Source organism: Chinchilla lanigera, unplaced genomic scaffold (assembly GCF_000276665.1).
Source record: "Chinchilla lanigera isolate Chin_1 unplaced genomic scaffold, ChiLan1.0 scaffold00161, whole genome shotgun sequence".
Lineage (NCBI taxonomy): Eukaryota > Metazoa > Chordata > Mammalia > Rodentia > Chinchillidae > Chinchilla > Chinchilla lanigera.
In genome coordinates, this window is record NW_004955562.1 from 441,640 (window position 1) to 465,400 (window position 23,761).

Genomic DNA, 23,761 nt, shown 5'->3' on the forward strand with positions numbered 1-23,761 from the left:
CCTCTTTTTGCCCCTTTTATCTTATCCAGACTTCTGGGATTAGGGCGGTGCCAACCCAATCAGTGGACTGATCCAGCAATCACCCAGCCTTAGCCCCAGCACCCTTAATCCCAGCATTGCCCTTTGAATTGGTCACAAACTCTAGATTCAGCCACCTCTGTCAAGAGCCTACCCCCATGACTGTGTGAGGTTTTTGGGGGACATCTAAACACAAACCATAACAGCTACTTAGCTACAACCCCAGTTTTACCTTTCTTTTAAAAAATAACATCAAATTTAGAGGCATAATTTATACATGGTAATATGGTAATATTCATGTTTTTTATATGTTCAGTTCTATGTAGCTATTTTTGGATGCTGAGGATTGAACTCAGGACCTCCACACGCTCAAGAGATGCTCTACACACTGAGCCATACCCCCCCAAAACAATACCATGCCACGGGCAACATATCTAACATTTTCATCATCCCCAAAATTTCCTCATGCCCCTGTTGTCAATCCTGTCACCCATCCCCTCCCCTAGCACTCACTGATTTATTTTTCTATCTCCATAATTTTGCCTTTTCAAGAACTTCCTATCAGTGGAGTCCTTTGAGTTTGGCGTCTTCATTTTGGCTTCCTTCATAATGTCTTCGAGAATTGTCCAAGTTGTTGTCTATATCAGTAGTTCATTTTTGTTTATTGCTGAATTATATTTCACTGTATTAATGCACTCCCATTTATTTATTCACCAGTTGAAGTATATTTGGTTTGCTGCCAGGTTTTGGCAATTATAAACAAAGCTGCTATAACCATCTGGGTATGAACATAAGTTTTCATTTATCTTGGCTAAATACCTAGGAATATCAGTGGGATATGGTATGTGTAAGAAACTGCCAGGTTTTCAAAGTAAGTATACCATTTTGTATTACTACCAGCAGGGTATGAGATTTCCATTTTCTCCACATCCTCCCCAGTACTAGATATTTTCATTTTTAAATGCCTTTGCATTGAGCATGTGAGGGTATTTTCTTATGGTTTTAGTATGTTTCTTAAATGATTAATCATGTTGAGCAACTTTTCAAATGCATAATAGCTATTCATATCATGTGTGTGTGAGTATGGTATCTGTTTAAGTCTTTTACCTACATTTTAAGTTGGATCATTAGCTTTCTTCTTATGAGTTTTTAAAAATTAATTCTATTGATACATTTCAGATATGCATAATGATCACCTTCATCATAGGAAATTCATACCTGTACATAATATATCTTGATTGTTCTTTTTTCCCCAGTCCCCTCTCCTCATTTCAACTCCTCTTCCCCTCCTTATTTACAAAAGGTTTGTTTCCATTTTTTTCCTTCTATTCTCTTTTTTCTTTTCCCTTCCTTCCATTCCCCCATCCCCCTTATTTAGTTTTGAGAGTCAGCTCACAGTAGTGTCTTGCCAGATGTGTGTATTATAAATATTATTCCCAACCTATGGCCTACAATTTCATTTTTATAACTTTTTCAACAAACAGAAGTTGTAAATTTCCATAAAGCCTAAGGCATCAAAATTTTCTCTTATGGGTCATATTTTTTTCTAGAAGTACTATCATTTTACATGTAAGTTTTACATATAAGTTTATTATTTATTTGGCATCCATTTTGTATATGATGTGATTATTAAAATCTCCAAAACTCCTGTTACCTCTGACCCTCATTAAAAAAAAAACTTTGGGAAATGCTCAACAAAAATTTTAATCCCTACTTCACAGATGTAAAAATTGGTTAGAGAAGTGTTGTGTTATTTCCTAAGGTCTGACAGCTGATGAGAAGTGAAACTGTAATTAAAGGCCAGGTCTCTTGCTGTCCTGGGCCACTATTTTTGGAGGCAGGTAGCTAGGGCTCAGGATGGGACCCCAGAAATGTGAAGATTCCCAATAGGGGGTTGAGAAACCTATTTGTCACCAATGTACAAAACTAGGACTAACCTTGCTCAGGCAAGATTTACTGATTTTTCTCTGGTTCACTTGGGGCTCTGCAGCTGAAGAGAGAGCCAGAAAATGACCTCAGAGGATGATAACATTTACAATGCACACATCTGGCAAGAGACGTGTAAGTTGACTCTCAGAACTTAGTAAGCAGGGGGGTGGGGGAAAAGAAGGAAGAGAAAAGAAAAAGACAATAAAAGGAAAAATGGAAACAAAGCTTTTGTAAGTAAGTCAGGGAAGAGGGTTTAAAAGGAGGGGAGAAGACCGGGGGGAAAGTCTGCTCCGGTGACACTAAACATTTTTTGATGATAATAATGATGAGGACTTGGAATGTGTTTAGAAGAGAACTCTGAAAATAATTACAAAGTTTGAAATTAAAATAAAGAACAGTTAAGGGAACTAAAATAAACCTAGAGGGAAAAGAAAGGCTCAAAATGACAGTAAAGTTTGGGCTTTCCTTCTGAGGAGCTGAGTGATGGGAAAATGGCCAGAAGAATCTATGCAAGGCAGCAAATTTCTTCCTTCCTGTGGAGGATTATTATATTATTAAAGACAGAATACACTTTTTAAAAATTTGAGTTTGGAGTAAAGAATTTGCCAAACATGGTTTCTGGTGAAGCATTTCAGCGTGAGAGTTTCATGACCCTCTTGCACAGTATCCTTAGATCCTGATACGATCCCGGGAAGCTTTTGTCTGTGCTCTTCCCTGTGGGTGAAGTCTTAGCATCTTCACACTGTTGTCAGTGACAGAGACAAGCCTGACCATAGCTCCTAAGAATTTATCCTCATGGTCCTCATCTATGAATCTAAGTCCCTGAAGGCCTTGCCAAATCAGATCGTAGTGCTAGAATATTCTGTTTTAAGCTTAGCCTCTGCTTGCACACCTCTCTGACCATCAAGGACCAGCAGCCTGACCGTGCAGACTAATGCAGTGCCCGCTCTGAAAGGCCAGAGAAGAACTGGAATATCTACCACTGACATCAACAGACACCACATTAAGCTACAGTGTCTTTGTGCTTTTCTCTACAGCATGGGTAGGAGCTCTTGCCATGGGCATGATCTTCTTCTGTTCTCCCATTGTGAGTATATTCACTGACCGTTTGGGCTGCAGAATCACAGCAACTGCAGGAGCTGCTGTCGCTTTCATTGGCCTCCATACCAGCTCCTTCACCAGGTAAGATTAGGGGTTGCTGGCTACTACACCAAGGCTGAAGATTAGCTTCATTTAGAGACACTCTTTCCCCCTGTGGCCATGACTGTGTAAGGACCCTGAAAGATTCATGATCAAATGGAACTCATCTAGGAAGGGCTTGCGGGACGTATTTGTAGGAAATGTTCCCAAAGAGGACCTAAGAGTTCCAAAGTGTTGGGAGGAGCCTAAGACTGGTAGTTCACAAAGCTGGGCCCAAGCCCAGTTTCAGCCACAGAAAGGCTATGGAATACCATATATGGAATATATATATGCACGATATATGTATATATATATATATTTTATATATGTATATATCATATATTTACATATATGTATACATATGATGTGTACAATTCCTTTCTCTGTACCTCAGATTTTCTGTCTATAACATAGGCGGATTAGACCAGATGGTCTTTCTAGGATCTTTGGAGTTCTGCCATTCTGTTCTCCTTCAATGTATCACATATCTCATGCCCTCACTTTCCCTCCCAGGAGTGAATTACTTGAGTCAAGCCATGTAAACATCCAGCATTCCAAGGTTCCAGAAGGAATCTTATGCTGGAAAAAAGAGGTCAGCTGAGCCCAAAGCTTTTTAGCATGTCTGGCCCTTTTCTCTGGTATCTCTGGTTACTGACAGAAGAATAATTTGGGACAGACTGATTCACGCCTTGGGCAGGAGAAGGATGTTCAGCAATATCCCTCACTTAAGGACAGACCCAGAACCCAGCAATCTAGCCAGGTACAGACTAAACTCAAACCCTAATCTCACTGGTCCAATGGCAGAAGTTGCTAGTGTTAGGCAAGGACTAGGCCACAGTTCTGCTTTCCTGCCAGCCCTACAGAAGCTGTGTAGAGGAGAGGGGAGAATAAAGACCCTACACCACAGCTGTAGGAATATAGGACTCCTAAAGAACTCCACTGACTTTCTGCCAGCCCCTTTGGAAGTTATAGTACCTCCTACTGCCAGTCTGCCTAGGCTGATGCAGGAGGATGCCGGTCTGAAGGCATGGAAGGGGCCCCAATAACATATCTGGAATGGGGCAGAGCTAACTTGCCAGAGATGTACTTTCTGAGCTTCACTTCCCAGAGCAGGGCCATGGATCTCTAGGCATAAGATTTCACTCACACAGGAGAATGATTATTGTGTTTTGCCTCAAGAAGGCCCTATAAGGGTGAGCCAGCTTTCCTCAGGACTTGAGCCTTTCCAGCTGTCCATCTTCCCCTCCAGGAGAGCTCAGATTTGGCTTGTAATGATTTCTTGCCTCTATCCCATCCAACTGGGACAGAGAAAGGAAAAGCCTTGTCCTACCTGGAACTTGTTCATTTTCTCTAGAGCAGCAGCTCCAAGTCATTTCCAGGCACCTCTGGTGGTCTACCTCATTTGTCCCCATCAAGCTAGTACCTGGTTTCATGTGGAAATGAGCAAGGTTTCAGAAATACTTTCAGTCTCAGCGGTGCATACCATAGCAACGCCTGTTGTTTGAGGCTGAGCAGAGCAATATGTAAACAAATTAGCAAATGTGGATCCCATTTCCCTTCCAAATGGGCCCAGTCACAGAAGGCAAAGGAGCTCAGATGTGGTGTCTTCTGGCACTCTTTAGGCACATTGGAGTAAGCGTTCTTTTTTCCAGCCCCTGAGCCCCTGAGTACATTTGCTCTTTCTGTAAGAACATTTCCAGAGCCAAGAAACTTTCCGGATGGTTTCACGTCCAGTGAATAAATGACTCTACTTGTGGCTAGAGCTCCAAGTAATCCTTCCTATTGTTCCAGAAAGGACGCTGAGTTCCTTTTCATGACACGGAATAGGGCAAAGTATAGGGATAGCTGATGAGACTTCAGTAAGCCCACTCAGGGGCTTCCAGTTCTGGGGCCCAACTAGAACTACTAAACAATACCCTGAACTAAGCCCCATGTTTTGCTACCACAGCCCCTTCTCTGAAGGTCTAGCACCTCTCACTCAGATAAGGCCTCATCCCATGCCATTCCTATAGGGTACCTCTTCATGGGAGGAGGCCCACAGGAACCTGAGAGAAGAGAAGCAGTTGGCTTTATCTGTGTGTTCCAGATGGAGATATCTATTTGAAACCAAAACCCCTGCTCATGTCCAGTAAACACAAGCAGATGGAAAGCAACAATGAAGATAGCCATCTTGGAAAACTAGCATCACATCATTTCTGTAGCATAGGCCCAGATGTTCAGTATGAAGATTGGCTGTCTTTTTGGGAAAGAACTGTCTGGTCCAGAAGAGTACTGGACAATTAAGTGTACAGATAAGAACTATTTCAAAATATATGCAGGCATCAAAAAGAAAAAAGAAACCTCTTTACCAGGTTGTATCAATATTGTCCAGGGGCAAATAGCTGGCCATGCTGACCTTCTCATGGTTTTTTTACTTCTGACATTTTGCCTTCTGCAACAGAGGTTTATGGCCACAGCAGAGTCTAAGAATTTTAGGCCAGGATCTGTCTTACTTGGTTTGGCCCAAAACTTCTTTGAGGTTTCGTTTCCTCTCAAGCCGCCAGGCTACTCTGGGGAAACTAATCCATACCATGTACAGCAACAGAGGTATTACCCTGAAAATTAAAGAGACTTCTTACCTCAGGATACCATCCATGGAGATTATCCAGAGCCTGAAGTAAAGGTCTTGGGACATCTGGACTTTGGACATGGTTGAGGAGGGCATGTCTCTGAAATTATGAGCCATTCTCTGAAATATTAAGGGCCTGGAGTATGAAGAAAGACTGAAGAGTCCTATGTAGGTTCTCAGCCTTCGAGGATCTTGTCTCTCTGTAGAACTTTGCTGTTACTTGGGGAAAAGCGTTGACCACCAGTCTGCCTGTGTTGTCTACATGAGCAGTCTCTCCAAGACACTGACTTACTCCCCATAGAACTTTATCTAGCCTTTCCATAGGTGGTTTCTGGCCTTATTTTGGACAGTCTTTGGTGGGGTGCCACAATGCATGCTCAAAAGCAAGCCAGGGGGCTGGGGTTATAGCTCAGTGGCAGAAGTGCCTGCTTGGCAAGAGCAAGGTCGTCAGTTCAATCCCCGGTAAGGCAAAAAAACCAAAAATTTAAAAAAATTATACATTCAAAAGCAAGCCAGAAACAGCCTATGGAAAAGCCTGAAGATCAGTGTCAAGAAAGGTTTGAGATGAAGGGTGGTGGGATGGAGGTCTCAGGAGGCTAAAGGGAGAAGCAGATGGCTTGCTGATCGGGTTGCTGATGATAATTTTTGATATCTCTCCCACAGTTCCCTCAGCCTGCGCTACTTCACCTATGGGATACTCTTTGGTTGTGGCTGTTCCTTCGCCTTTCAACCATCCCTCGTCATCCTGGGTCACTACTTCCAACGCCGCCTGGGTCTGGCCAATGGCATTGTGTCTGCTGGGAGTAGCATCTTCTCCATGTCCTTTCCCTTCCTTATCAAGATGTTGGGAGATAAGATCAAGCTGGCCCAAACCTTCCAGGTGCTGAGTACCTTCATGTTTGTCCTTATGCTGCTTTCACTCACCTACCGGCCCCTCTTGCCCAGCTCCCAGGACACCCCAAGCAAGAGAGGTATCCGCACCCTGCATCAGCGCTTTCTGGCTCAGCTCAGGAAGTACTTCAACATGCGAGTATTTCGCCAACGTACCTACCGCATCTGGGCCTTCGGGATTGCTGCTGCGGCCCTTGGCTACTTCGTTCCCTATGTACACCTGGTGAGGAAGACCAGGCTGGGCCCACCCCACCTGGCCTCAGGAAGCTGCCCTCAGCCTTTCTGGAGTACCGGGGTGGGGGTGGAGGATACTGAAAGGGCAAAGCTGAGATGTTTGAGAAAACAAAGGAAATAGTAGTTGGAGGTAACCAGAGGGGAAAGCACAGGTCAAAGGAGGGCTTCAAAGAAAAATGGAGGTGGGGGGCTCCTTAGGGGAAGGTTTATGGACCATAGCTTCCATTACAGTAAAAAATCTAGATAGAGAGGCTGGGGATTTAGCTCAGCGGCACAGCACCTGCCTGGCAAGCAGGAGGTCATGAGTTCGATTCCTGGTACCAGAAAAAAAAAATCTACATAGATTTTTAGATGATGACCATAATTGGGATGCAAGGGACTGGCTCAGGTGGCTCAAGACAAGATTTTCTAGGATTGTGCTCTGTGCAATGCCAGTCTCTATGGTCAAATTATTTTGTTTAGGAAATAATATACTACATCTCTCTAGCTTTACAATGTGTAGTAATCTCTTTAAGGTACAAATACTGCAGTAAAGTAACATATTCAACTGTGTTTAACCCAACATTTATTGAACTACAGGGCACAGAACTGTTGGTTCTAGTTCACCTGCTATCCTCCATAGACTGTGTTTCTTAGAACACATTATAGAAGAGTTACTTGGAAGATGCTTGTTCCTTCTCTCCTGGTGACCAGATGTTGCCCCAACCTGCCAGTTTTGGGGCAGGGTATGGGGAAAATATAGAGGAACCCTTGAGGAGGGTGCAATTGTTAAGGCTATATTCTGTCCCACAAAGGCTTAGAGGGAGCTTAGAGATACCCACCCTCCTTGGCTGTTGCCCAGAAGCTCAAAATCCAGAAGGTCAAGGAATAGGCAACCTTTTGGGCTGTTAGAACCAGGCAGAGAACTTGTGCTGGAGCCAGGGGTAAAAGGGAGAGAGATACAGGAGATAGGACTCTTGTCCTGATCCAGGGAAGTGAGCAGTAAAGGTACTGTATATACCAACACTTAACCAGTCAGCTCCCCTCCCTCCTCCTGTTCTGGGGGTTCTGGTGTTATGCTTTTCAGATGAAGTATGTGGAAGAGCAGTTCTTGGAAATCAAGGAGACCTGGGTGCTCTTGGTGTGTATTGGGGCTACCTCAGGCCTCGGGCGTCTTGTGTCAGGCCATATCAGTGACTCCATTCCTGGACTTAAGAAGATCTACTTACAGGTGAGTGTTACTTCCTGCCTACTGTGAGGAAAAACAGTCTGCCTCAGGTTAACCTCAGGCCTTGGAATAGAACGGTAGGGTATGCCACCGTAGTCCCCTAGACCACAGCTCTAGCATCAGCTTTGTGCAACATGGAGGAGTCAATCAAACTCTCTGAGATCGGTATCCTTTGCTTTCAAACAAAGGCAGTCATTCTTGTTGTACCTCCTTCACCAAAATGGAGCAGTTATCGAGGGTATACTGTAAAGTGTAGATGGAACCTTTAGAATGTTTTTCAGGAAGTTTTTTTAAATGTTAATAATGGCTCTCCACCTGAGAGCTCCTCCTGTGACTCAACCAAGGTCAAATGGAGGCCAAAAGTTACATGAAACCCAGGAAACACTAGTTTCAACTACCACAGTAAGGACTTCATTGCTACCCTACACTCTGCTGGGAACTCTTAGAAATCTGTAGTACTCTGTAGCCCAGGGTCTCTCCTATAGTTCCAGGCCCAGGTCTATCATATCTCACACTTCTAGAGCTACTTGGCATCAAGCACTGGTTTTCAAATACCATCCTATCAATGGATGCCCAGAAAAGTGCCAGAAAATGCCAGATCTCGCTTTGTCTCTCTAGTCCTCACTTTTCCTCACTTGTTCAATGACAGTAATTCTTCCCTTTCCTATGTCACCTTATAGGTGAGGGTCAAAAAAATATTTGTATGACCAGGTTGTAATCCCTCTGACAGTGACAAGGTTTTCCTTATACTGTAGGCAGTAGCCATATGGGTGCTACAGAAGCCACTTTCTGTGAACTGGGCTCTTGTCTGGTTTGCGCACAGATTACTACTCAAGTTGTCAATCTCGTGCACCTGACAACAATGCTGCCTTCCTGACTCAGCTCATGCTTTTTGCTCTTACAGTTGGGCTTAGCAATGTGGCAAGTGCAGAACTGTAAAGGGTCAAAGCAACCGCAGAAAGCAAGTAGGCACAAATGATCCACCTGGAAGGTGGCTGAGTTTGGACTCATCCCCCAGGAAAGCCCTGAAACCACTTCCAAGGAGCCCTGCCTGTAGTCGTAGCAGGGGCTTCTCTGTCTCTCATGGCCCTGAGTAGGTTCCTAAGTATCCTCAGGTGTCTTGAATAAGGACATGATTAATTTTTCCTATTGTGGTTAACTCTGGTAGTTTGCAAGAGCTGGCGAATCTGCTTTGTCAGAGCTGGGTGTGTCCATATGGTCTTACCAAATCCAACTTCTCGTTGCACTAATGAAGAAACTGAGGGAAAGGCTTCTCAGCCGTGATAGAATTAAACTCTTCTGCAGCACCCTTATATTCCACCTTACCCGAAATGATGGATGACAGAACCAAGGCTCAGAGATAAGTGGCTTGACCAAGTACAAACCCAGAGGCTGTGATTGAGATAAGCCAATTATGAAGTTTGGAATCCCTGTGCAAATAACAGCAAGTACAGGGTGGTTTTTTGCATAGGAGTATATGTGCTCTCCCAGCCCGTTTTGCATGACCCTCACAGGTGTATCTTCCCTGCCACAGGGTTTGGGAAATCAGGATAATCTGGCACTAAGCCAGGACTTTATCTTGCAGGGAGGCAACAGCCCCTGTCTAGCCATGTAGCTCATGCGCTGCCCATCACAGGTGCTAGGAAAGAGGTAGCGTCCAACAGCTTTTGCTTTCCATTGTGCAGCAGGACTTCCAAGGCACAGATAAGCATAACTAGGTACAGGCCGAGCTGGGCTGGAACCTAGTGTTTCTGCTAACTTTCCCCTCCCACTACTGCTCCTGCCCCTTTTTCTTACTCTTACTTGACCCCGTTTAACTGCTTAGAATATCAAATAATCTTGAACATTATAAATGAAACATATCTTCATCAACTTGTAGTCCATCTCATTTTGCAAATTGAGTGTCACAGGTCACGAGCACAAGAGAATGGATGAACTTCTTCTTTCTCTTGAGTTTCTCAAGACACTCCATCACAGGAAGTGACCTCTTTTCTCCCTGGGTTAGATGCATGAGTATAGGCCTGGGAGGAGAAAAGAGGTACACAGTCTCCAGTTCTGAAGAGCTACCCACTAGACCAGTGGTAGCAAACCTATGGCACGCATGCCATGGCGGGCTGTTATCATTGCAAGCTCTGAAAGTTTCACCATCACTACACTAGACCCCATGGTTCTACTGTTGGTAAAGACAGGCACACATACCTGGCATCCAGCTGCAGGACAGCCTCTTGGAAAGGAAAGTAATCCTGTCCTTGTCCAAGACACCTTGGGTATTTAGGAAAGCACCTGGATCCATCTGAAACAGAAATTCCTGCTGTGAGTGTAGTGAGGGCCCCCTTGGAAGTGCTTTCAAGGATTTCCTGGCAAAGAAACTTTCAAGATAGCCTCATTTTGGACCGATTTTTGAGGCCAGATTTTCAGTTCCAAGGATTTTTTTTTCCCTAAATCTTAGCAAAGCATCATGGAGGAGGATAAAAGGCAACTAGATACAATAGGTATCAATTGGGTTAAAATCAGTTAATCATATCCTTTGTGTAATATAATGGTGTCAACTCTTAATTCCCAAAACAATCTTGTTTGATAGGTGGGTCCTTTCCATCACATAGTTGTGTATGAATTTCCTAAAGGAGAAACTGAGATGCCTCAGCTCTTATTCCTAACCTGTATCTAGCTATGTCAAAACAGCCTGGGCAAAGTTCAAAGTTCCCCCAACAAAGAAGATCCTCAGATGGCATTAACCTTTCCAAAAACCAACCAATCAACTTAACAAACCCCACATCAGCAACAACACAGAAAATCTGTAAGGCCTAAAGAAGACTTGGCTCGAAGTTCTTCCATGCATTTGGGTAAATTGGCCTGTTTACTGGCCAACAATGAATTATTGGCAAATCCTTGGGCCTCTTAAGGCCTTAGTAAACAGATCAGGTCTTAGCTCTGGCCCTGAGATGACCTTGCTCTGGAAGCGTTGGCTGGGAAAGGAGTAGGGGGGTTCCTTTCTCTGCCCACAGCCCAGATCTTCGGTCTAGCTCACAGGCACAGATTGTAAATGACCTTAATCAAAAGATCTGCTGTGTTCCTAGTGATCCTTATCTCTGCTGGAGGTGGAAAACAATCTTCGGAAAGACAGTTTGTTTTGGAGTCATTTTTTTCAGCCCCTTAGAAAAACCTAGTGGCTAGTCAGTGCTTCTGAGCTGGCTATAGGCTCCCTAGATACCCTTGTAGTAGCTTGGTTCCCCTGAAAGTCCTCATTATGCTCTGGGGTGTTCAGCCAAGCCCAGAGCCATGTTATGATGTCTGAGGCATGTGATGTGTCCCATTTCCCAAAGCGTAAGGAACCTGGGTGAACTCCCAATGGTCTTTTTCTAAAATCTACCCCCACAAAAATGGGCATTGGTTCCTCCCCATTTGAAGAAGCTCTACCTTCCACTGCAGCCCCCATCTAATCATCGTGCAAGCCATCCTCACCTCCTCCCTTTCCTTTTCTCACATCTCACTTAGAGCCAAGAACATCAGTGTGTTCTGAACCCAGGCCCTGATTTGTGGGACAGCCAGAGGCAGGAGCAAAAATCAGAAATAGCAATCCCCTTGATCTCTGGATCCAGTGCAAAAAACAACTTACTGGGGCCGGGGGTCATGCCCTCTGTTTAAAAAAAAATCTTGTTATGTTCATTTAAGTAGGGGCTCTCTTAAAGACTTTGACTCATTCACTGCGGGAGTTAGAAGGGCTTAAGTAACTATTTAGTCCCGCTGCTCTCCCTGATCCTGATACCCACCCTGCCCCATTTTACAGGTGGTAGAAATTAAAATCTGAGGCAAAAGATGTCATTCGTTATATGGTTTTGGATGGCTAGCAAAACATGACCTTGGGTCCTTGTTCTTCTAGGTCCTCTCCTTCCTGCTCCTGGGCCTGATGTCCATGATGATTCCCCAGTGCCGGGACTTCGGGGGCCTCATCGTTGTCTGCCTCTTCCTTGGCCTGTGTGATGGATTCTTCATCACCATCATGGCCCCCATTGCATTTGAGCTAGTGGGCCCAATGCAAGCTTCACAGGCCATTGGCTACCTCCTAGGCATGATGGCCCTACCCATGATTGCTGGGCCCCCCATTGCAGGTGAGGCTGGTTTCCAGAGAGGGCATGAGTCAGGCAGTCCTATTTTCCCTGGGCTCTATCTCTCCTGAGTGCCTCTGCTTGAGGCCCCTATGCTCTTATTTTCTGTGTAAGCAATCTTGCCAGTGCATAAAGCTCCTTATCACCACTGGTGGAAGATACTGAACACAATACATAGACATGGATTCATTTGGGGGATGGATTTTCCATAGCTTTATATCTTGCACTGGGATTTTACTGTAGAGAGTATGGCTCTTTCCAGGAAAGTAGAGAGAAAAATGGATTTGGCCTTCTTAACCATTCTATTGATTCATGTTTTCTTGCTCTCTCCACAGACAAGGGATTATTTTCAAGGTAATTGGGTAAAAGAAGTGGGAAAAGAGAAAGTGGGCCATGCTTTTATTAAAATTTAGAGACACCCTCCTCCTCCTTCTCTACCGGCTTTTAAATTGAGCCTATAGAAGATATTTGATTAAGGAAACACTCCAGGGCTAAGCCAGCAAGGCTCACCTACAACGAGCAGCAAGCAAAGTGCTGAAATACTGTCTCTCAGCACGCCTAGTTTCTCCCTCTACCCTGCCAGAAAGGCATTGTTGGTACCCCAGGGAATATAAGAAACAGGAAAACTAATGAAAAGAGAACTTCATTTCCTTTCTAGGGATTTATTGTAAACATTGTTTCATGGGGTCTCCTCCCCTAGGCTGGTCCAATGAGTTAACTCAACAAACACTCCTTGAACACCAACTATTATGTGTGAAGTGTTGCAAGGGCACCCATGTGACAGTCGCAAACCTTTCACTCTGGTGCTTGTGCAACAGCCACACTGCTTACTTGGGGAGGGGAGCCTCTACCCTGCTCCTGCTCCCAATAGTGCTCCAGCATCCACAGTTCTTTCTATTTTGCTTACGTCCTGAGTAAGCAAAAGCCCAGGGCCTTCTTGCCATTCCTGGGTAGTGTTTCAGTACCTCCCTATGAGGTATATCATACTAGCCTCTGGAGGACAGCAGGGGATGTCTTGCATGACATGTAAAACATATCCATGCTATTGGTAGCTAAGAGGAACCCAGAGGGCCCAACCATATATGTAACTGGAAGAAAGATAAATACAGTTTCTTCTCAGGGCACTTGGAGCTTGAGAGAAAGGGCATTCAGAGAAAAAGCAAATAGGAACTCAGTTGTATTGTTCTACAGGAACAATATGGGGGTGGGGCAGAGTAAGAGAAATAACACTGTGTACCAATACAAGGCTTCGACATCTTCTTGACGTCCTTTTAAACTAGGTTCCCACCTAACTCCATCCATACGAGTCACTGGAAGATAGTAGCTTGATGAAAGTCACAAATGTAGAATCTTCAAGAGAAGCTTCTTCCAATAATTAACATTCACCCCATGGGCCTATAGGCCCATTACCTTCCATGAATTTGAGGGACCTTCTGAGTCAAGCCAGTGAAGGTTAAGATTCTCTGGGTAGGCACTGGTACAGCCCCTAGTTGAGGCCAGACAGTACCTCTGAGTGGCAGCAAAGCTGAACTTGATTTGTGTTTCTTGACTCTTTCAGGCCTCCTCCGCAACTGTTTTGGGGACTACCATGTGGCCTTCTACTTTGCCGGTGTGCCCCCCATCATTGGGGCTGTCATCCTCTTCTTTGTCCCTCTGATGCATCAAAGAATGTTCAAGAAAGAGCAGAGGGATTCCAGCAAGGATAAGATGTTGGTTCCCGACCCAGACCCCAATGGGGAGCTGCTGCCGGGCTCCCCCAACCCTGAGGAACCTATCTAATGCCTTTTAAAAAAATATTGTGTGCTCCCCCCAGCCCTTCTTCTTCATCCCACCCTGCTCGGCATTTACATTTTTGCCACCAGCATACTTGTTCCCAAACCTGTGCACATAGCGTTTCAGCCACCTGACCATCCCCTTGGAGCCAAAGCTCTAGGTGTCCCACATTCAACCCAGTTTTCCCCACGAATGCCTTTAGACTTTCCAAGGCCCTTCTCCCAGGATCTGGGCAAGCTTGGGATCACCTTCTGGCCACTGGAATTTCTCCACGTACTTTCTGATCCCTGAAGGAGGAGGAGGATGCGGATGCAACCTCCTGGCCCTAGCTTGTGATTCAACCTATAAAATCAGGTGCCAAAGGTGCTACTGTGCCCCCAAGAGCCTAGTGGGGCATACCCAAATTTTTATTTGTTGAGGACTTCATTCCCATTCATCCATGAGAACTATTTGGGGGGAAGGGTAAGGTGGCAAAAATGATACAAGTATCCTGGTTAACATCAGAGTTTCTGAGGCTGTGGCTCCCAAGAGCCATGAACGGGGAGAATCCCCATGTTATAGCTGGTTAAAGTCTGCTTCTCCCTTCTTTTTATTTTTCCTTTACTACCTCTTCTCTATTCTCTTTCCATTTCCTCTTTCTATTTCTTTTTATGACTGCCATAGACACATAAGTGCTTGGAGAAAAGAAAGACCCAGAGTTTGGGCCAATCAGCCTCATCTTGGCCCTGTCCACCCCTAACACTGGCATTAATCTCACTCATCTCAGGCTGAGCCACATCTCACTTTGGGGCTCAAGGTGATATAATCATAGACTGGAACAATAAAATATCACACAAGGAAAGGACTTTAAACAGCATAAAATTCCACGTTCCACTCACTGATTTTTACAGATTCCCAAAACCAGTGTATTAACTTTAGGCCCAACCTCATATCTGCCTGTCAAACTGTGAAGAACTTCCTTTCGTCTCAGCAAGAAGAAGAGAACTGATGACCGTGAGCTGACATGGTGAGGGGAGATACAGTTGTTGTTAACACCGTGGAGGACTGTATCTCTCAATTTTCTTTATTTTGGTCTTTTTGAGACAGCGTCTCGCTATGCAGTTCAGGCTGGCCTTGAGCTCACTTTGTAGCCCAGGCTGGTCTCCAACTCGCAACAATCCTCCTGCCTCAGCCTCCCGAGTGCTGGGATTACAGGCGTGCACCACCACGCCCAGCTTATCTCTCAATTTTCATGACAGGTCAATATTTCCACCTGGGCCAGGCTAAGAAATGGACTATTTTAGGAAAAAACACATTCTGAGCCTGGATCCCAAATAGGTACAGGCAGCAGCCACATATAGGGTTGGACAATTTCTTCTAGGAAGGGGATACCTCCTTGGGCTTTACCACTGAGCATGTACCCCCTGCTGCTCAGTGTGCATTAAAGGTGCCAGGGAAAGTAAACTCTAGACCACCTTCATCCCTCTGAAGTAGGTGCCAGATGCTTCTCTATATCCAGGCTCTTGACAACAGTCTTATTGAAGAACATTCCAAGTACCCCTGGCTAGGGGCAAGAGGGCACTGCCAGGCTGTGTTCAGCTAGCACAGCTTACCTCGTTCTCTCTCGTTCTTTCCCTCTCTCTCTCTCTCTCTCCTTACTTTGTCTTTGTGTCTCTTTCTTCCCCCCTGCAACCTTTTATCAAACTTTTTGCCAGGAATCCCCGGCTGTCTTATGGAGTCAACAGTAAATTACCACCACAAACCAGGGTCATACCGGGGCCAGGATGATGAGGTTTCCCAAAGGGGCTCTAAAAAACACAATGATCCCCACACATGAGTTTTTCCATTACAAATAGGCAGCTGGGGCATAGTTGGTCTTATGGTTTCATTCAAGGCCAAAGTCCTGAGTCCCTCTCTGTTGGTCCAAGTCCAGCTCTCATCAGCTCCCCAAAGGAAAACCCACTGATTCTTGGTCTGTGGGTGTGAAAGGGCCTAGTCACTAGCCTGTCCACTCAAACAGCAGTGGAACAGGGGGAGCTGGGATCCAGAAACCCTTTATCTCCTAGAAAAACCACTGAAAATACTGCAGCAACAATGCCCTTGCCTCCATTCCTCCCCATCCCACCCCCACCGAGTCACTAGCGGGTGGTTCCACAGGGCCTCCTTTGTTGATCCTGGCTGTTTAGTTCTTAAGAATCAGGCTGCCACTTACTTCTCTCCAGATGAAGGAAAGACATTCACTGGTCCCAAATCTGCCCATTCAGGTGTCACATAACATTGGCAGGGTGTCAGTTTACTTCTTCCACATATGTCCATGTGCATGTGTGGGCTTGTATGCTTTTGGAGAGAATGTTGGTTGGCAAAAGCAGCACAGTATTAATATTTAGAGTAGGATGCAGCCTTTTATGCACCACAGTTACATTTAGAAGAACGAACAAAAATGTTGGAGCTTGAGACCTGGCACATTTAAATCCTCAAGGGGTTTGGAACAAAATAAATAGATCTAAAAGTCTGGTTTGGGTATCTATGTTGTCTACAAGGGTGAAATGGTCTGAACCTGGTTAACGGCAGGAAGTTTGGCTTTAGAACTGAAGTCTCACTCCAGCCCAGATTTTTGCCAGGGCAAATTTCCCTGTGAGAGAAGACAATGGAAAAGGAGCTATATAAGGGTTTAGGGTTGGGGGGACAATCTGAGATTGAATTGTTCAGGGAGCTCTGGAAAAGTGATGACTTTACAATAGGAAAAGATGGTCACTGGGTGAGTTGGAGAGGAGACCTTGCCACGGCTACTACCTTGCAACAAATGTGCCACACTAAAAGTTGACAAAAGCCTTAGCAATAATACAGTTCAACCCCCTCTCTCTCCTTGGACGTTATTGATGGAGAACCTGAAAGTATTACAACAAGAGAGTCTGGAATGAAGGGTGATGTAGGACAGCGACCTTCAAAAATGACAAAGCAAGGAATAATCTCAGAGTCTCCCTTGTCTATATTCTGCATTTCATTAAAGTGGGAAAACTGAGGCCTAGCAAAAGGAAGGGAATGGTACAGAATCACACAGCTCATCAGTGACGTAGCAAGCTGAGACCTGAGTTCAGGTGACTGACTTCCAGCCAACTCCAAAGCCCTGGATTTCCAGGCGAAGAAACCAGCCCTAAAAGGCAAAAAGGATTCGCTCACTTCATTTAACAACCATATAGCAAGCCCCTTTCCAAAAGGGTGTCAGCAGGACTAGTTCCGAGGAAAAATAAAAGCTGGGCGAAGTGTGCTTTTCAGCATGCCCCATGTCTTCATGACTATTTTCACTCCTGACCGTATGATTACCTTCACTGCCAACCGACACATATTTTCGGTATTTTGTCCCAGTTACTCTAGACCTTCACGCAGCCTTGACCTTGGAGACCTGGTTCCACCAAGTGCCCTTCCACTCCCAACAACCCAAGAGGTACAAATAAGCCTGTCCCTCTGACTGTGCACTGGGCAGGGTAGGGATAAAGAGAAAGGACCAGTTTCCTTTCAGAGAAGGTGGTTTACTATCTCTGCTATGTTGTTTCTCCCCACTCAGTGCTCATACCTTCAGGATACAGTAGTCCTCATCTCCTCCCACTGAGGCTAATTATTCTGTCGCGCTGCCAGCCCCGAGGCTCTCCCACTCAAGGACTGCAGCACCCTCAGTCCCTTCCCGCAGCAGTCCCAGGATCCAATCTCTTTTGGATCACTCAGGATCTTTAGACTTCAAAGCTGTAAAGTCCCATAATTTTTATGAGCATATGGTCTCCTCCAGGGCCTTCACCTACCTAAAAAGGCAGCCAGAAGCTCCTTGCCACTTCTTCACAGTTAGCAGAGCAGGCCAACTGACAAGAGATTACAAATCCCCAGCGCCTGACAGTTTGTGCTTGGAAAGCCTGAGTGCCGGTAAGAGAGCTGGAAGTAAGCTTGGAAATTCTAAAGCAAAAATGTAGCGGAGCCCGGGAGATGGCTCAGCGGCACAAGCACCCATCTGGCAAGCGCAAGGTCCTGAGTTTGATTCCTGGTACAAAAAAAAATGTAGCAGAGACCCCAAGAACAAGAAAAAGAAGTAGATACCTAGATCCCAAAGGGGCTGAGGAGGCTGTGCTTCAAAGGCCATGCTGATTCCTGCCTTTCAGCTCTCTCTAGTGGTCACCAAAAGCTGTGTATCAGGCACTCTGCCAGGGCCCAGGGACTTGAGGAATGAAAGGATCAGAGTTAGAGACAATAGTGAGAAGAATAAGAAACTGCAGTATCTTCTTTCCAAGGTATCTTTTCCTCCTCTGGACCCCAGTGGTCTGGAGTAGATGTACCTCCTTCGTCCTGAGGACAGGAGGAGGGCCAACACACCCCCACCGAGACAGAGATGGCCACATCCCCTGCCCACCTCCACTCCCCACCACTGGGCTCCCTGGGGCCAAAATCGCCCGGAAGAACAAGCACAACTCAGTGTCAGTTTCCTGCTGAGCTTGGGCCAGATAAAATTAGCCCACTGCTCACATCTAACAACTGTCAGAGCCGCGTCCAGCTGGCGTGGGGCGGCGGCGGGGGTGCGGACACAGACGGCCTCTTTCCCTCCCGCCCCCCTGCCCGCACCCATTGAACTAGAGGGCAGCACCTATAGCACCCACCCCACCCCCACCCCCACCCCCGGCCCAAAGCCTCCATGCTGAGCCCCTGCTCCTGCCAGAGCCTGAGAAACCCGCAGGGCGACCTCTACCCCCTTTACCCTTCCCACCGCGCACCCACCCTGTATGCCCCGGCACGGACTGGGCCCTGGGACCCAGGACTGGGGATGCCGATCGGCATGACTCCCCACGGGGGCCCCTGCCACCCCGCACTCTAAGACCGCCTGGGGATGCCGACGGGGCTGGGAGTCCCAGGCTCTGGCTGTGGCTCTCCGCCGTGGCTGTAGCTGCCCTGGCCTCGGTCCACGATGGGCGGGGCCGAGTGGGTTCCTGCCCCTCCGAGGGCTTCCCTCCATTTCCGGGTCTAGGAGGGGTGACGAGCCCTGGAAACGCAGCTGTCCCTGCCGCTCAGGCCAGGCCCACCCCGGGCAAGGAGGCGGGAAGAAAAGCGGGAGGAGCCGGTCTCCAGCCCTGACAACAATCCCGCGAGCCTGTGTCTCCGGCTCGGCTCCTCCTCAAACCCTCGCCCCCACCGCCTGGCCCAGACACCGCCACCTGGGGCTGCAGAGGCAATGGCGTCCCCCGCCCCGGCCCTCAAGGTGGTGTGGCCTGGGCCCACCGAGAACCCCTTACCAGGGGCCCCCGCCTCCCTCCAGCTGAGAGCGCCGGCCGCAAGGTCCCAAGGATGACAGGCCGGCCACTGCTAGCAAAGGGCCCACCCAAGGGAGGCCAGGCTCCAGGCCCGCCAGCATGAGAGGCCGGGGGAGGGAAAGGCCTCCAGGAAACGCTCCTGCTCCACTCAGCCGCCCACCTCCACCCTCCTCTCCAGTCTCCAGCCCCGGACGGGCCCTGCCAGGCTGCCTCCGCACAGCTCAGCCCGGTGGTGCTGCTTCCACCAAAGAACTCTCCCCGCTCCCCGACCGCCCGCTCACCACCAGGCCTCCAGCAAAACCGGGACAGAGACCTGGGGTTGTGGTTCAGCGGCACAGAGCCGCTGCTTAGCGACCAGCACCAGCCTGAACGGTCTGTCCCACGACTCTGGGGAGTCAGCCTCACTGATGGGAGCTCCCAGCTCAGGCCTGCTCCCCTACCACAGTTTACAGATCTCACCCAGGGAGAAGGCGATTCCCCTGACAGCTGCCTTGAGGTGACACAGGTGAGCTAGCGAATTGCCGAGGCTGGAGAATCCTCCTCCAAACCTGCCCGGAGCCTTGGCAACGGTGAGGACCACATCGTCTCTTCCAACCACCTGCCCTCCTTCATTTGCTCCTGGCCACTTTCCCCCCGACCTGCTTCCTTCTATCGCCAGCCTAGTGGCCCCTGAGGAGGGCCAGGCGATCACCTCCACTCTCCCTTAACACATTCCCACTCACATGCTCCCTCCTCCCAAGGAGGCTTCTTGGACGGGCAGCCTCACAGATCTTGTCTCAAGCCTTGCAAACAACAGTTTCTTTCAAAACCTGTCAGGTGAAGATCTTCCAGCTCCTGACTTCTCACTTGCCATCTCCACCCCTCTACTCCACCACACAGGCATGGACCCGCCCTCCAGCTCTGGGCACCTGGAATGCCCTTCCCTTCAGAGACCGCCTTTAATGGTAACAAGGACTCCCTCACCTCTGGGTGAGCAATTTACCATTCTCACATGCTCCCATATCCCTCATCACAATTTATGCCCATTTTCCAGATTGAGGCCCAACCCAGAGGGGAACTGACTGTCAAGTTTTAACCCCTTCTCCGGGGACCTTCCACCCCTCTCCACAGAATGTGAGCAAATTTCCCTTCCTTCCTTACTTCTCAGGGAGCCTCCTTACTACTTTCATAGTCAGCACCTGATCCCCCGTGCCTATTCTGTCCCCTATGGAAGGCTCTGGACATAGAGTGGCATCACAGCCCCAAAATGAGGCATGGAGTGCAGCAAAAGCTGAGCTAGGTCCTTGGTGCACCTCCACACACCCTCCTACCCCCGTTTCCCCTACGGAGGGTATGTAGAAAAGCCTTTAGGAATATCTGGTCTGTCTTTCTTTTAGAGTAACCCTCATTGGCTTCTGGGGTCCTCCCCACCTCAAAATGGAGGCAAAACTTCAACATGAGCTCTCCTATACCTTTCTTCCTTAGCCCTTCTCATATTAGTCAATAAAATTATCATTGCTAGGGATACTTTTCATGATTTTGCTTGATGCTCACAGGTCACCAAATTATCCTTTGTTCTGGTTATTTGGGGGTAGGGGTATGGATATGGAGCAGCTCCTGAGAGGCTCTACTTTCATAGGAAAGAACTTGTGGTCAAATTCTATGTTAAAGGTCAACATAGCTAATTCGGAGGCTCCCTTCCTTCTAGGCTTGTGGCATTCTGCCAAGCTACACAAAGAAGATGTGAAATAGTAGTAAATATTATGCAAAGAAGAGTTAGGAAGCTCCCAAAGTAGTACTTCAGAGAGGGAAAAAGGAGGGATATGCCTCTTAGTTACTTTTCTGGCTGCTGAGACAAAATACCCAATGTACACAGTTAAGGAATGGAAGGTTTATTTAGTTTGTAGTGATTTCAGTCCATAATTGGATGGCTCCAGGGGAGGATGGCTTTGTAGAGGAGAATAGCTCGTGGTGGCCAGAAGACAATAAAATCAACAACCAACCTTAACAGTGTCTTTCTGCTTCTTTTATGCTCTATCTAGGCTGCTGGGATTAGGGTGGTGGTAATCCAGTCAGTGAACTGATCACACACCCTTAATCTTAGCGTTACACACTCTAGATTCAGCCACCTCTGAAAAGGCCTTATTACCTCAAGGGGTTTTGGGGGAAAATCTGACAGAAAGCATAACAACGCCTGAATCCCTGCCTATACACTTCAGTGAAATATACTTCTCCTGTACGTGCTTCCCCAAAACTGGGGCAATAACCTTCTTCCTCAACTCCCCTTGCTCTACTTGAGAGATCACTTATATTTGCAGAGGAGCTTGCTGTTTGCGAGCACCTCTCATCTGTCACTACTATATTTTTTGATAGTTCTAAATTCCCAAATCCAAAAAGCCACAGCCTAAACCTTTCTGTTCGGGTTTAGATCTAAAATGTCCTCCAAAAGTATCATGTATTCAGAGGTGTGGATTTTGGAAGTTGGTTGAATCACAAGGGCATTATACTCATTAGCAGATTAATCCATTGATGAGTTCATGGCTGAATGTGCTGTTTGATTATAAGGGCCTAGCTGTAGATGGAACACTGAGGCATGACCTGGGTGTATTCTTGTCTATGGCTCCTCTCTTGTCTCTGCCTCCTAGCTGCCATTAGGTGAGCATCTTTCCTCTCCTATGCCCTTTCACCATGATGTTTTTGTTTTACGGCCAACTGACCATGGACTGAATCTCATGAACCATAAACCAAATAAAGCTTCTCCTCCTTTAAACTGTGGGTGTCATTTATTGTGTGACAGCAGTGTGAAAGTAGACTAATTCAACATGAATACATTCAAGCATCTAGGCAGTCTTTCCAAGATTATGACTTACTTCTCAACTGCAATAGCTTGGCCTGGAAAGTAGGGACAGCCTAGTTTGAGGAAAAGTAAAGTTCCATGCAAAGCTAGTTCCACTTCAGTAGTTATGTAAATAGCTGTAACTAATGAACTCCAAAACCACTTTAACATTATGTTAACAAAGCACAACAGCTTCAAACAAAGTTAATGTAATTAACTTTTTTATCCAAAGAAGTTCCTCATAGTCTTATGCCAATCCAGTTAAGGTTTTCCTATTAAGAGAAAATCAAAGAAACAAAGAAGGCCAAAGATGAAATGGTAGTAAGTTTCAGGCCCAGCAACTTTGAAATTGCTATCTATGAATCAGAAGTACCTCCAGGTCCACAGACACATACAAGAAGACAGAAGATTGTAAAGTGCCTGGCCTCCTTTCCCTTCAAGCAGAATAAAAGTTTTAACTTTGAAAAGGGGGATTCTTCTATTTAAAATTTAAGAACATTTTCCTACTTTACTCCAGGAAGAATGGCTATCACTTTTTAAATTTAATTAAGCTTATTGGCACAATTTAGGTGTATAAAATGAGACATTCATCATAGGGATTACATCATAGGGTATACATAATATACCTTGATTTGTCTGTTTTTCCTCCTATTCCCCTCCTCTCCCTTCAACTTCTCTTCCCCTCCTTATTTAAGAAATTTTGTTTCCATTTTATCTTTCGTTTTTCTTTCCCCTTCCTTCCTTTCCCCCACCCTCCTCCCTACTTTCCCTTTCCTTTTGAACAATTTCTTCCCATTTCACAATATCTTTTCTACAGTTTGGTTCTTATTTATACTTTCAGTTTCTCACACCAGTAAGACAATGCAATATTTTCAAATATGTGTCTGATTTATTTCATTTAAGAGTATGGTCTCAAGATTCATCCATTTAGCAGTAAAATGTCTCAAGTTTATCCTTTATGGCAGAGTAGTACTCCATTATATATAGAAAAACCACATTGTTTTTATCTATTCATTGGTTGATGGCATTTGGATTGTTTCCAAGATTTAGCTATTACAAACTTTGTCACTATAAACATATATCACTGTATATTTATTGCTCTGGTATGATGCTTTTAATTCTTTTCGGAAAATACCAAGAGAAATACCTGGGTCAAATGGACTTCTAATCCTAGTTTACTAAGGACTCTAAAGACTGATTTCCACAGTGGTTACACCTGCCTACACTCCCACCAACAGTGCAGAAGTGTTCCTTTTTCCCTACAGCCTCACCAACGCTTGTTTTTATATTTCTTATTTTTTAATTTTAAAAATAAAAGGAGGAAAACATTAACAGACAGGCAACCTTTTACAAAATAACAAAAGAACAGTACAGACAGTACGGAGTTACAAACAAAGTGGTAGGGAATTAACAATGCTTGTTGTATTACATATTGATATTTTCAAAGTGGTTTCTCATGAAAACAGATATAGACATACAAAGCTGATCAACCAAGGACTCATTGACAGCTTCTTTCAGCAAAGAAATACAAGACAGTAGCACAGCCATGTTAACTATCCTGCATATACATACATACAAACTTTCTCCTTCTTTCCCTTCTCTTTTCCCATATCCCGGTTAGCCTTTACCTTTGAGAGCTTTCCTATCAATTCACAATGTCTATCATATCTCCTAGTTTGAATTAACTCTTTCAGGTTTTACACTAGTGAAACAATGCAGTGCTTGCACATGTAT

The 23,761-nt window shown here is 46.0% G+C and overlaps 1 protein-coding gene and 1 long non-coding RNA gene across 7 annotated transcripts in view; one reads left to right on the forward strand and one right to left on the reverse strand.

The window, feature by feature from the left end:
* Slc16a2 (solute carrier family 16, member 2 (thyroid hormone transporter)) overlaps positions 1 to 14,125 on the forward strand; it is a 149,915-nt gene extending 135,790 nt beyond the window's left edge. The window contains exons 2-6 of the mRNA XM_005413081.2: positions 2,985 to 3,129; positions 6,398 to 6,848; positions 7,926 to 8,069; positions 11,947 to 12,175; positions 13,731 to 14,125. Coding sequence (XP_005413138.2) covers positions 2,985 to 3,129; positions 6,398 to 6,848; positions 7,926 to 8,069; positions 11,947 to 12,175; positions 13,731 to 13,951 — 1,190 coding nt within the window. The 3' untranslated portion in view covers positions 13,952 to 14,125. The remainder of the gene's footprint in view (positions 1 to 2,984; positions 3,130 to 6,397; positions 6,849 to 7,925; positions 8,070 to 11,946; positions 12,176 to 13,730) is intronic.
* Positions 1 to 19,922, reverse strand: part of LOC102023750 — a 51,945-nt gene extending 32,023 nt beyond the window's left edge. For 3 of the 6 annotated variants that reach the window (XR_001232364.1, XR_001232361.1, XR_001232362.1), the window contains exons 1-3: positions 19,195 to 19,922; positions 18,011 to 18,128; positions 10,266 to 10,359 (exon numbers count right to left, since the gene is read on the reverse strand). This is a non-coding gene — a long non-coding RNA (uncharacterized LOC102023750). Of the gene's footprint in view, positions 1 to 8,075; positions 10,360 to 16,907; positions 17,079 to 18,010; positions 18,129 to 19,194 lie in introns of those variants that run through there. The other 3 variants (XR_001232363.1, XR_001232360.1, XR_001232365.1) reach the window with 3 other exon arrangements.
* Positions 19,923 to 23,761: the final 3,839 nt, after the last annotated feature.